General features: G+C 41.0%; 1 protein-coding gene across 3 annotated transcripts in view; it reads left to right on the forward strand.

Moving 5' to 3' along the window:
- Positions 1–18: 18 nt before the first annotated feature.
- RIMS2 (regulating synaptic membrane exocytosis 2) overlaps positions 19–13606 on the forward strand; it is a 422508-nt gene continuing 408920 nt past the window's right edge. For all 3 annotated transcript variants that reach the window (XM_063131026.1, XM_063131028.1, XM_063131027.1), the window contains exon 1: positions 19–351. In XM_063131026.1, the coding sequence (XP_062987096.1) occupies positions 179–351 (173 nt within the window). In that variant the 5' untranslated portion in view covers positions 19–178. The remainder of the gene's footprint in view (positions 352–13606) is intronic.

Here is a 13606-nt window from a genome sequence, read left to right on the forward strand (position 1 = left end):
CCACCCCCCAGCAGGGCATTAATTAGGCTGCCGATTGATTAAAAAGTGTATTGATTTGTATGTATTCCACCCAGCGCCGGTGGCGACTGCTGCTGCTGCTTGTGCTGCCGCCACCGCCTGAGTTAGCCCAGTGTTTTCCCAATATAGAGTGTTGTTGCTGAAGCTCCATCCACCAAATATGTCGGCTCCTGTTGGGCCCCGGGGTGGCCCTGCTCCACCTCCACCTCCTCCTCCTCCACCTCAATCCGAGATGCCCGACCTCAGCCACCTTACGGAGGAAGAGAGAAAAATCATCCAGGCCGTTATGGATCGCCAGAAGAAGGAAGAAGAGAAGGAGCAATCCGTACTCAAGTAAGGGCTGCTTTCCTCCCCACCCAACCCTGTGCCCACTGTGTGGCCCATTCAGGAGAGGAAGGGGGCAGCGGCGTCCCTTGGTTCCCACCTCTAGGGCATTGTGTCGGGCTGGCTGAGTGGCGTGGATGGGGTCGGGTGGAAGACGCCTGGTGGGAAATATTTAGGAGAAGCCACGGAGGCTGCTGGTCAATGCATTTGCTCCTGACTGGCTGCCTTTTGCCCCGTCCATTCTTGCTAGAGATGGAGGAGGAAAAGAGCAAAGTGTCCCCTCCCCTCCCCGGTTTTCAGGTTCCTATTCGCCGTTCAGGCATGGACTGGGGCCAGGCACCCAATATGGCCGCACAGGTGCTGTTGTAACCCGGTGTGTGCGAAGCTGATGGTCTAAGGAGGAAGCGGCGGGGACGGCGGCATGGCTGGCAGAGGGGTCTCGCAAGGACTAGGCTTACACCCGCGTCTAGAGCGGGCCTTGCGCCGCCGCCGCCGCCGCCACAGCCTCTCTGCCCTCCTCCGCCTCCTGTCTTGTCAGCACACTCCCGGCAGAGCAGAGATGTACCGCTGAGGCCCAGGCTCTGTATTCTAGTGTCTGACTCGGGGTGGGTTTGCAAGAGCCGCCATCTTCCTCCAGCAACGTGTAGCCCTCCCACCCCTCCTTCACCTGCTCCTTGCTGCCCAGTTGGCGTTCTGGCAAGCAGCCCTTCTCTGCACCTGTGGGTTCCTTTAGTCACTGGCTAGCAGCAGCAGCACAGGGCGCAGGCCTTGCAGGCGGCAAGAGCAGCCAGCCGCCACACACACACACAGCTGCGGAGCTGTTCAGTAACTTCAGCACCAGGGAGCTGTCCAGGCAGGGTTAAGGGAGCGGTTTTGTGGTCCTGCTGCATTCCTTTCACCCTCGGCTCCCTTACCTCACTTTCTCCCGCAAACTAGTTCAGTTCTGATCCATTTGTCAGTGATGGCAGGAGAAACCATGTTTTTTCTGTGATTTTGGTTTCTTATATACATGTGTTACGGATGGTGAGGTTTCTTGACTGGCTGAAATACAAACTTCTTTTGTGGTCTTGTAACATTTTAAGATATATATATTTTTTGGGGGGGGGGTTCTATCCTAGCAACCATTATTTGCCTGTTAGTATGAAGTTTGTAGACACAATAGTCTCTGACTGTTCTATGTTTCTCAAACATCATGTAATCAAGATGAAAATGACTCTGTTACTTATGCAATGGCCATGCTGACCTCTACATTATTATTCACTGCTTTATGAAAAAGTTATTACAGTATTGCTGTAATGTATACTGCTGTGTTTTTAATTTTGAGAAACAGACACAGTGTACCATTTTGTCACAGGGTCAGAATAAATGCGTCTGAGTTTAAATACTGCTAAAAATATCCAGCCAAATTACTAGGCAATCATAGTGATGTTAACTCATTGTCTTGTTGAACTGCTGATTCAAAATCTGCAGCTGAGAGCTTCCGATTGGCTTCTGGCTTAGCTGATGGTTTATGTTGGAATCAGTGTATCATTAGCAACATGGTTGTGGACAAATAAATCATTGTTTTCAGGTAATTTTTATCTCCATAAAAGAGGGACAGGCGCTTAAAGCGTTCACATAATTCTTATGCTTAACAATAATAATGAAATGTGTTTGCACTTTAAAGAAAGCTGTTATAACTCATATTAACAAAAATAAAAAAATCAAATTATTTTTGCCAAACCTAACTAATAATTTAAAGTAACTTACAGCAAGAGCAGACATTTGTGTTCCATTTGGCTGCTACATGTTCAATATACATTTAAAAAGAATGTATCCATAAATCTAGCACATTAATAATGTGCAGTTTTCTTTTAAAATATGCAAACAAGCAGTGACATTGCCAATAATTGAACAATAGCTTTAACATATACAAAAGTATTTGGCACCTTTCCAGTTACTAGTTGTACTTAAATACACAGTCCCTGTGACTAAAATATAATTTTGATGTTTTTATACTGAATATAAAGTTTGGAATATGTTGTTAGGTACTAACTGCAAGTTTGGTGTATAGGAACATATATATTTCTCACTACATTTCAAAGTTATTTTATAGCTATAAGATCTCTCATAATTATGAATAAAGATTATATGTAGGGCTGTTAACTGGTACTTTGTGAAAGCCTGACTCAAATAGATATATAAGCTAAAGAATTGTAAGTGAAAAAGGATTGTGTTTGTAGGTGAGCAAGTCTTGATGTGATAGACTGTGTCAACATTTAGAGTACAAGCAAATTTGTAAAAGAAGGAATTCATATAGGTGAAAAATGTTGGATAATATTTCTCAGCAGAGTTTAGATAAAAATCGTATACTTTTACACACATTTCACATTCATACCTCTCCAAGGAGTTAGATGTGAGAATTAGTGAAGACCTAAAACATGATTATAATATACTATGAATGGTAGTTTGTTAGCATTTTAAAGTTGGTATGGGATCAGGCAGACAGATTTTATCAGAGGCAGTATGCCTTTGAATGCTGTTTATTGGGGAGCATTAGTGTAAGGGTACCATTGCATTGTATTCATGTCCTTTTGTGAGCTTCCCATAGGCATCTGGTTGGCCACTGTGAACAGAATGTTGGACTAGATAGGCCTTTATTATGATCCATCACACCTCTTCTTATATTCTTGTCTATATGTTTTCTTATGAGATCTTAACAAGAGATCTTACAGTGCAATCCTATATATGTCCACTCTGAAATAAGCCCCATTGAGTTTAGTGAGACTTACTCTTAAGTGTATATAGGATTGCAGCCTTAGATTGCCATCCTCATCTTGATGATGTGCGTAGAACAGATTAAAAAGTACACAGAACATAGCTGGAGCAGCAAATGTTAGCAAATAGGGTGTCCTTCATGCTTTGTTTTGTGTTAGTGGTAATCTCAGTTTATCTGCGCACCATACAACAGGTTTATGTATGTTCTGCAATAACCTAAGTAATCTGTTAGTTGAGTAGTTCATAGTCCTACCTTTGTTATGCTGTTCCCCATCTTTGTCCATAGCCGTGCAGGGTACCAGTTTTACATGATAGTATCTATATGGCTTCTAGTGATAATAGTGATACCTGGCAGTGTTCAAACATGTTGTTGTGCACTTGCAACATCTTGGGTATGCCTGTGATATTGGTGCAATGCCACATATCATAACCTTATTCACATATGATAATCATTTTGCCAATCCTGACCTCATTTGCTGGTACTGTGATGTTCAATTCTTACTTATGTGACACTTTAAAAGGAGAGATCCTCTCTCTCTCTCAAAATAGTTTCAAAATACTTCCTGTGGTTGAATTCATTCTTTGAGGATGTAAGTGTTTGAAGAAGGTCCATGTGATTTCATGCAAATTGAATTTTACTTAACAAAAATAGTATTAGTTTTGGTCTTCCTAGACTAATAAGTTACTTCTATTTTTAAAATAGGAAGTAACTTTCAGGTATCTTCTTTATACTTGTCAGTTTGGCTTTCTCAGATATCTCCTTCATTGAAAAAAGACTTTCACTGAAATTAAGATATTTTTGCACATAAGATTACTTATTCAGAAATGGAGCTGACACTTGTCGAGTTCTTAATAAAGCTTATTTGCTAGGTGTTGTAAGGCATACATTATACAATGTTTTATATAAGCATTGATGAATGGAAACCAGTTGGATATTAACCTCCCTCTGATTTTTCTTCTGTGCCATTTCTATTTTATTCAGATTGTCTAATGAGTCTGTCACTGTGGTATTGGACTGCTTACCAGAAGAGCATTCAGCAGTGTCACTAGCATCTGTCACATCAATTATTTTTCCTCTCTTCCTCTTCCCAGGGCAAAATTATGCATAGACTTAGATATCTATGTGTGTTTATCCCTGAACCTACTGCAGTCCTTTCTTCTCCTGCTATGCTTCTTTTGAAGAAACAAAGAGAAGTGGTGCAGAGTTAGAATCAGCAGGAGTTCTTACTGATAAGGTCAGCATCTACTCCTGCTGGGATTTGCTGGAAGTTGATGACATGTGAAATTGCCATTTTGCAAGAGCACCTACTTTTGACAGGATGTGTATTGTAAAGGCACTGGGTAAAACCATGGAGTGTTCCTGTAGAGGGAGTTCGTACTGTGGTGAACCCAGATAATTCTGCTGCTATTGAGATTGTTCTCTCCTTTAAAGATATTCTATGTATTGAATATCTGAAAAATTTATATTGCTACTAACGATATCTGTCAATTACAGTACATGTTAATTATTGTTTATACTTAGCTCACATGCCACACTTTTGATCTGTGGACTAAATATAGGCCTAAAAGAGAGATTCTAGGATTTCTCATCTGTATTAGTTCTGTGGATATTAATTGCTGTCATTTTTTTTCTTCAAGACAATTTATTCTCATATGATGCTATGAGCAGTAATTAATACTGGCAGTCTGCTGGTACTCATTATGTTGTGATGGTGGGACTGACTGGCAGTGCAACAGGAAACTAGCAATTCCAGAAACTAGCCTAAACTAGTTGTTCTGTGAGCTCTGCTGATTTGTTCCTTTCAAGAAATGCTAGTTTTGGCTAGTTTCCAGCTGTAGTAGGAAGTGCTAGCTTCCATTGTATTGGTAGTTATTCCCGGCTGCGCACAGACAGGATAGGATACTGCCCTAAATGTTCAATGGCCCTGCTGTATTTTATTTATAATTTCAGGAACATAGGTGGCGCCTAGCAGGATTAACAGTTCTTTTTATACAGTATTCTGAGCCTGAGAGTTCCCAGTTCTGAGGCCAAGTTTATATATGGCTTCATATAGGGAAATGTGAACTGTGGGGGAAATGTGAACATTCTCTCACTCCCACTATTCCTACAGGATAAACTGGAGCTCACTGAGTGTTGTCTTTACATTGGAGGGGTATGCCACAAATCCTCTTAAATAAATTGCTACTTAAATATTAAATAAAATAATGGATGATTTGCACATTTCCCCCCTCTCAAAATGAGAGGGCAAGATTGTGTCTATTATTTGTGCATTTAGTATCATGTTGTAGGTATGGTGTAAGAATATGGGCATTCACATTTATTTATTTATTTATTTAGAATATTTATATACTGCTCCCCATTGAAAAATTTCAGAGCAGTGTACAAGATAAAATGGAAAAAAAAACACCCTAGAATAAAACAGTTAAAACAAAATTTTAAAGAAGCAAAAACAGAGAGTCAAGGCTGCATATTAAGGAAAGGCTTCTTGGAATAAAGATGTTTTCAGGAGGCGCCAAAAGGAGTACAAGGTTGGAGCCTGCCTGACCTCCAGAGGCAGGGAATTCCACAGGAGGGGCGCCACCACACTGAAGGCTCTTCCCCTGGTGGATTCCAATCGGAGGATGGATCTAGGTGAAACCACCAGGAACAGGGCCTCGGATGACCTCAGTGACCGGGCAGGTTGGTAAGGGAGAAGGCACTCTCTCAGGTATCCTGGTCCCAAGTTGTTTAGGGCTAAAATGTTGTTTATACATTTCCCTATCATGTATAATATGTAGGGTGTGTGTATGAATTAGATCCAAAGTTACTGTACCAACAGTTGTGCCAGAGCAAAGTGGCAAGCCATGTATTGCACCAATATTACAGAGACAATGATCTGGTTCACATGACACGACAGCCCACCATGGCTTATTTTATCTGTGGGGTCTATTGTGTTGCGCCAGGCACCTGCAAATGCTATTTTTGTGTGGTGGCCCTGGATACCATTTTTCGTGGCATCCCCATGTCATGCAAACCCAGGCAGCAGGGGTTGTTCAAGGTTTGAAGAACCCTCAAATAAATAATGGCTTGTTTTAGGGTTATTTGAGGTTTGTCTAAGCCCCAAATGACCCCTGCTGCCTGGGTTTGCATGAAATGACAAGTCACAGAAAGATGGGTGCTTGGGGGTGCCACAGAAAAATGGCATCTGGAGCCATCGCACAGAAATGGCATGTGCAGGTGCCTGGCACAATGCAACAGCTGCTGCATGTAAATTAAACCACAGTGTACTATTGTGTCACTGTATACTCATGCAGATGTTCATGGTTTTTGCCTGTTTCTATGAATTGTCTAGACCATTGATTTTCAAGTATTAGTGGTGGGTCTTATGAATAATTACTTTTTGATTTTAAAATTCTTGAAGATTAATTTTAATTTGGTATCCCCTAATTCTAAGATTATCATCTTCTTAAAACTATTAATGGTTTAATAGGTCTATATCATATTTTTCAGCAGTTGTCTCTTTCTAAATTAAGTTTATTCCTGTGAAGTAACAGAGGCTTAGCAAATGTTTGTGTTGGCAATATTTCCATTTTCTTTAAAGTATAACTGCTGAATTGCTTATAAAAATTGCATGAAATTAAGGCTGTGAGCTTCTTCCTTTCCTTCATCTTTATTTTCTAAAAGAAGGTGAAACTGACATATAAAGTACATGGAAGTTAAAGATCTTTCCACTATCATTTTATTAATTTATTTTACTCCTCCTTTTGATGAAATCAGCCCCCCAAGTCAGCTTACAGTCATTAAACAATAGAACATAAACTCTGAAAATACACATCAAAGTATTATATGATAAAAATGAAGAAGTAAAAATATATTCAGCCAAGAAAAAAGTTATAGTAGGTGGAACAGAAATTTCACTCAGCCTAAGGACGTGGCAAAAAATATAAAATACCTTTAGAAGTTGCTGGGGGGAAATCACAAAAGGAGCCAATTGGGCCTTAGTTCATAGAGTTGTCTGCCTATATATTTAAAACAATAGCTTAGATAATCTTAGAATTAGGGGATACCAAATTAAAATTAATCTTCAAGATAGAGTTCCATAATTTGGCCACCACACGTGAAAAGGCCCTTCCCTTCCTTCGTAACATGAAGAATCAACTACTGCAATATGTTCTTAGTCTGATTGCCCTTGAAAATACAGTAGTTTGGAAATTTCTGCTGATGAAAAATATTGCAAGTTGCAGGTAGTTGAGAGTTGAACCACCTATTCTTTGGCAGTTGCTCTGACTTCTAGGTCCAACCCCATTTTAAATGGATATTGTCTGTTTTTAGGCTTTTAAATTTTGTATATTTGTTTTTAATGTTCACTGTTTTAATCTTCGTAAACCACCCAGAGAGCTTTGGCTAAGGGGCAGTATATAAATGTAAATAATAATAATAATTCTATAAAGCATGGGACCTTTATATCTGAAAGATTGCTTCTCCCTGTATGAGCAGTGCCCCAATCCCACTTGTTAAGGGTTCTGGTCATGCTTTGCTCAGTATGCCATGAGCAAGGGAAACAAGAACAGCAGTGGCATGGTGTAATGCATTTTTGGCAGCAGCCCTTAAACTTTGGAATACAGTTCCTGCTGATATAGTAAGTGCACCTCTTTGCTGAGCTTCAGGAAACATTGCACGGCATTTAATTCAGCAGGCTTTCTAGGGAATTTGAAGACTGTAGGCTGCCTTGTCAGAATGAATTGTGTATTTTCATACTGTCATTATTTTGTGTAGATATATTGATGTCATTGATATATGTCATTGTCCTGGATTTTGAGAAAGATATGGGAAACAATAAATTCATATATAATGAGTGCTTTGTGCTCCTCTTACACTTTAACTTTGGGGGTTAGTGATTCCAAATAGGAATGTAACTTTTTGAAAAAGTGACTTTATCAGTTGTAGAGTTGAGAAGGACTAGTTCTAGCACATAGCAAACCAAATATTTACCTATACATTATCCTAATAGGATACTGCTCTGAAAAAGCAAATTATGTTTCTGGATGCACTAGTAGAAAATCATACCTGTTGGCTTCTTCTCAAGTTACTGTTTTAAATATATAGGCAGACAACTCTATGAACTAAGTTGTTTGCAAATGCACATAAGAGTGAATTTGTGTCTGATTCCCAGTGAAGATGCACAATGCTTGCTCAAACTATGTATTGTGACATTTTGATACAGTGCTCTGCACACTCATGCCTTAAAATAAATTTTGGAAGTAGCCCTAAGAGACGGGATGCAGTGCTTTACTACTGTATTTTGCCCTAATCATTTCTGACACTATGACTATGTTTGGACATAATGGTAGTGTCCAGTGACAATTCATGGGTTAATTAATCCACAAAGTGCAGGGAAGTGTGCTATATCTGAGCCGCACATGCACACCTTCTGGTTTCCTGGAACAACCTATGAATGTGGCATTCGTAGGTTGTGTCTGTGATATCTGAACAGGGGCACTTGGGTTGTTCATGGTTTAAACAACCCCAAGTTAACCCAAGAACAAACCACAACATCTGAACAAGGCCTTTGTGTTGAGGATGAGATAAGGGAAAGCAAGGGGTAGTAGGAAAATCTGGGTGTCAATACTGTAGTGATTCAAAAAAAGCACTCCTGAAGAAATCTCTTGAGGAAACTGAAAGACAAAAAAATGTGCTCTATTGGGGACATTTCCGGCACAGCAAACAGCATATTCGAACATTCAGAGATGGAAACGAGACTAATAGTTGTTTGCTCTTATTTATTAAGTTTGTTTAAGAAAGTAATCAACCCCAGCTTTATCTACTAATTTTCACATTCCTTAGACTCAAGATGTTAACAGTGAAAGGGAGCCACTGCTGTAGTTAAATAGTTGCTGTTGTTGTGACATAATATACATTAAAGCTTATTATTAATTTTTTAAAATCAGTACTTTACTTCAAACCAATTCAATAAAGGATATAAGAAACTCCAGTATTTTGGATGTGTGTGAGGAGTGGGAATGGTATTTTTTATCAGCTTAAAAAAAGAAAAGAAAAACAGAAAAAAGGAGATACCATGGTGAAGAAGTTGTTAGGAAGTATTAAGGAGAAAGATACTTGAGTTCTCATGTCACACTAACCCACCCTGAGAGTGAACTACGATAGGTTGGTTGTTCGCTCATTAACCTAACAGTCAATTGGGCTCTCTGCAGCTTGCCATGGCTTGTTTACCCCCTCATTTCCCCTCAGACCTCCTGCTGGCTAAAATCTGTATTTTAACTTTATATCAATTTTGCTGCGTGGTTTTTGTTCTGGTTGTGCTTTTTATATTGTATTGTGTATTTGTGCTTTTAACCTGTTGGTTGTCTTACTATGATTTTAATTTTTGTGAACCGCCCAGAGAGCTTCGGCTATTGGACGGTATAGAAATGTAATAAATAAATAAATAAATAAATAAATGGCCTTGCTAGAGAATAGTCAGGATAATCAGGAATATAAAAAAGTAAAAATGTACAAATTTATGTTCAAAAGATTTTAAGATATTACATTTAAAACCAAAATACACAAAAAGTGCAAACATATAACAAGCCAGCAGCATACCCAGTTGTCTTAGGCATTTTAAAAATCACAAGAGAACAGAGAGGTTTTCAATGACTGTCAAATACTCACTTATGAGATGGCCTATTAGACCTTATTAGGAAGGACATTGCACAATTAATGACTTCAGAGCATCACCAGATCTAATTTCCTGAAAACAGAAGATTCAGAGCAAAGCCTCTCCTGTTTAAGGTCCAAGGAGTTTCATCTGGAAGAACATTTTCCTGCAGGTCCAGCTATTCAGAGCTTTATAGGTAAGACCCAGCATTTTGAACTGGACTTGAAAACACACAAGCAGCCAATGCAGATCAGGAGAGATCTTTGTGCTCTTTGTAATCCACTACAGCCATGAGGTGAACAATAGAAATCTACTAGCTGATATTTTTAGACTGTCTTCAGGAGCAGCCGCACTTTAATGCATTATAACAGTCAATTTGGTGCACCTGGGATTTTCACTCCTTTCAGAGTTATCATGCAGTGTTTTGATGGTAGATCAAGTGCCTCCCAACTGAGGGAGGCAATGCATGACATTTTGTCCCAATCCTGCAAACTCCTAAGGCTTTATAGCTGGCACTCCCTGTTTGGTACACTCAGGATTTTTGGTCCTTGGTGAGTAATTGTGAAGGGTTTTGATGGTGGATCAGGTGTCTCCTTACTGGGGGAGGCTGGGTATGAAGTTTGGCCTGCTCCTGCAAACAAACTTATAGCGCTTTAAAGCCACCACCCCACCCTTGTCAGGGTGATGCTGGAATGTTGTCAAGGGGTGAAACATTACCACTGCTCAGGCAGGAGGACTGCAGCGGGACAGGGGTGGGGGGATAACTCAGATTATGCACAGCTTTATAAATTACTCACGGTAGCTTATTAGCCTGCTCGTGTGGTGGGGTATCATGGATTATTTAAAAAATAAGTTACTGTGAGTAGTTTATTAAGCCACCATGGCTTAAAGTGACGGCTGATTACCTCCCTTGAAACCTACCAGCCAACTTTTTGATACATTGTTGTTACACAATACAAATGAAGATAAACTCACAATGAGGAAGTAATGACTTAGGGCCTTGCTAGACCTATCTTGCAATCCGGCGGTGAGGAGGGGCCAGGCTGCGCTAGAAGTAGCGCGGCCTGTCGGCCACGTCTACACGCGAGACGCAACGGGGCCTAGGAAAGCCCCATTGTGTCCGCCATTTTGTTTAAACTTAAAGGGGCTGCGTGCACAGGAGCGCTCCACCAGGACAGGTAAGTGGGTTTTTTTTAAAAAAAAATCCCCCCCGTCCTCTTCTGCCGATCCTCCCCTGGCCTCCGATCCCCCCTCTCCCCCCCATGTCCCAACCTGCTGTTTCCTGCTGTCACTGCCGCCGATGGCCCCAGCCACTGTTTCCCGCTGCCGACGATGATGTCCCCAGCCGGCATTTCCCGCTGTCGTCATGTCCAGCAGCTAGGGACATGGGGGGGAGAGTGGGGATCGGAGGCCAGGGGAGGTCATTGGGGGGGAGATCAGCAGAAGGGGACGGGGGCGGGATCGCTGCAGCCCATCTGCTGCTTTTCCTGGCTACTCGCGCGTAAGTGCAGTAAGCCGGGAAAAGCAGTGGGGGACAGTCCACACGCCTGTGGTCTCGGCTTCAGCCCAACCAGAGGCCGAGACCGCAGGAAGAACCACACTAGTAGAGGTTTTGGTTAGCGTGGTGCCAGGGCGGCGTGAGCCCTGGCTGAGGCCGGGATCCCCTGTGCGTCGTTTGGACGCACAGTCCTCGCACTGCACTAACCTCTGGTCTAGCAAGGCCGTTAGTCTTCCCCTTTATCTATTTGCCATTACATCTATCTGTCCCCATCTTCCTTCACAATTTTGTTTACCAAACAAGTTGCTCTAAGTTGGTCAAAGGCCTCACTCAAGAGGATAAAACAAACAAACAGGTAGCAGGTGATGGGAGAGACTTCTACCTGAGATCTAGGAAAGCTACAGCCAGTCAGAGTCATTGACAATACTGGGCTAGATGAACAAATAGTCTGATGTGGTATAAGGCAGCTTCCTTAGTTTCAGACTATTTACTTACCCATATCTTTTCCCCACACACATTTCTTTGCATTCAGGAATTTCTCTTCAAACACCAGAATCCCAGAACCTGGCATACTGAAATTGGCTTTGCAGAAATTCAGCTAATTGTATTAATAAGGAAATTTCAAAGAAGTGATTATACTGATGTGCCTCTTTATGATGTCTTGGGTTTCTTCTGAGACTAGCTTAATTTTGGGTGTGAGCCCAAGTTTGCTGAAATGCATGTTTTAATCCTGGAAATTATTTTGCTGAGGCAAGCTTCTCACTTGCCAGAACAGAATGAAAGAGTAAACACATCCAGGATTAGTTCAGGATATGGTAGACTGTGAGACCAGCCTGTTATACCTGCAGTATAGAATACATTGACCCACCAAAAGGCACTTTGGGGAAGAAGGATTCTATGCTCGGATCCTGAGATGAATGGAGTATTGAAGCTGCAAATAGGTCCTTCTTTTGTTCTAGTCCAACAACTGGGGCTGTGCATAAACCTGTTTGGAAAGGTTTAAATTCTACTGATTCACTGTTTGGGAGAGGGAGGGAGGCCTAGATTTACACACACACACACACACACACACACACACACACACACACACACACACACACACCTTCCCCTTTCGTTTACCTGGAGCCTTTACTACTTTCCCCACCACAGCCAAATGAAGACCGTGTAATAGCACTGTTGGCTGCTTAAACCCTATGGGAGAATTTTTTCAGAGATCTCTGCAGGCAATTTTAAACATTCTTAACCCCTAAAGAAGGCCCAGATATATCATACTGGACTAAAACTTTTTTTAGAGAACTCTGCAAGCAATTTAAAAAAATCTTAAACCCTGAAGAAGGCCCAGATATATTGTACCAGACTAAAACTTGTTGGGCTACTTCAAAGAATAAAATTATATTTTCAGCATTCTGAGACTTTGGCCATAGCTAGACCTAAGGTTTATCCCAGGATTGTCCTGGGGTCAAACCTGTTCATCTAAATGCCACACAGGGCATCCAGCGCTCAGGCAGGGACGAACCCAGGATGATCCTGGGATAAAACTTAGTTCTAGCTATGGCCTTTGTCTCTTTTTTACATTGTTCACTCTTTATTGGCACCACAGCAAGATTGGGCCCACAATGCTGCCTAGAGGCAAAGACACTTCTGCCTACCTGCTCACCTGCTGTCTCCCTCTAAGCAGTGCAGCATAGAGGGTTGGTGCCTTGGGGGTGCGGGGCAATGGACTTCTGGCCCAGTTCATTTCCACCCTCTGATTGCTTCTCCTCACCCAATTGGCTTCTTTTTCTTCAAAATAAAAAGTAGTAGTGTTAAGCACCTTCTTCAAATATGTGTTTAACATCAGATTTAGTTGGTGATATTACACATAATCCCCAAAAGGTTAAGTAAGATGTTTGCTGCAACAGATGTGACACTGCTCTTCCTCTGGACTTTGACCTCCATCTTCCTTAAACTGTTTTTGTATGCTAGTAACATCTGAGAGTCACAGGACAATCCAATGTATCTCTATTCAGGAGTAAGTTCTAGCTATGTGTTTATAGGACTTATAGCAACCTCAAATGTTAGAGATAAAATAGACCCAATTTGTCCAGCAGGAACTGATATAAAATGAACTATTGTATACTGTATATCAGAACTTATTTCTCATTGCTTTGGCTGTTGCTCAGACAAACTGCCCTTTTCAAGTTTATTAAATACAAAACTCTTTGTATTTGGTTGCTATTGTCATATTTTTCAATTTGTATTTGGAAAACATTTCTAGGGAGGCTGCTAGAAAATCATGTAATGTTAGAAGTGTTAGCCATGAGCAAGAGATTAGTGGTATTTAAAGTTCCAGAAACATTTCAAGTAGCATGTCTCATACTCACATCTAAAATTT

This window comes from Elgaria multicarinata, chromosome 7 (genome assembly GCF_023053635.1).
Source record: "Elgaria multicarinata webbii isolate HBS135686 ecotype San Diego chromosome 7, rElgMul1.1.pri, whole genome shotgun sequence".
Taxonomy (NCBI): domain Eukaryota; kingdom Metazoa; phylum Chordata; class Lepidosauria; order Squamata; family Anguidae; genus Elgaria; species Elgaria multicarinata.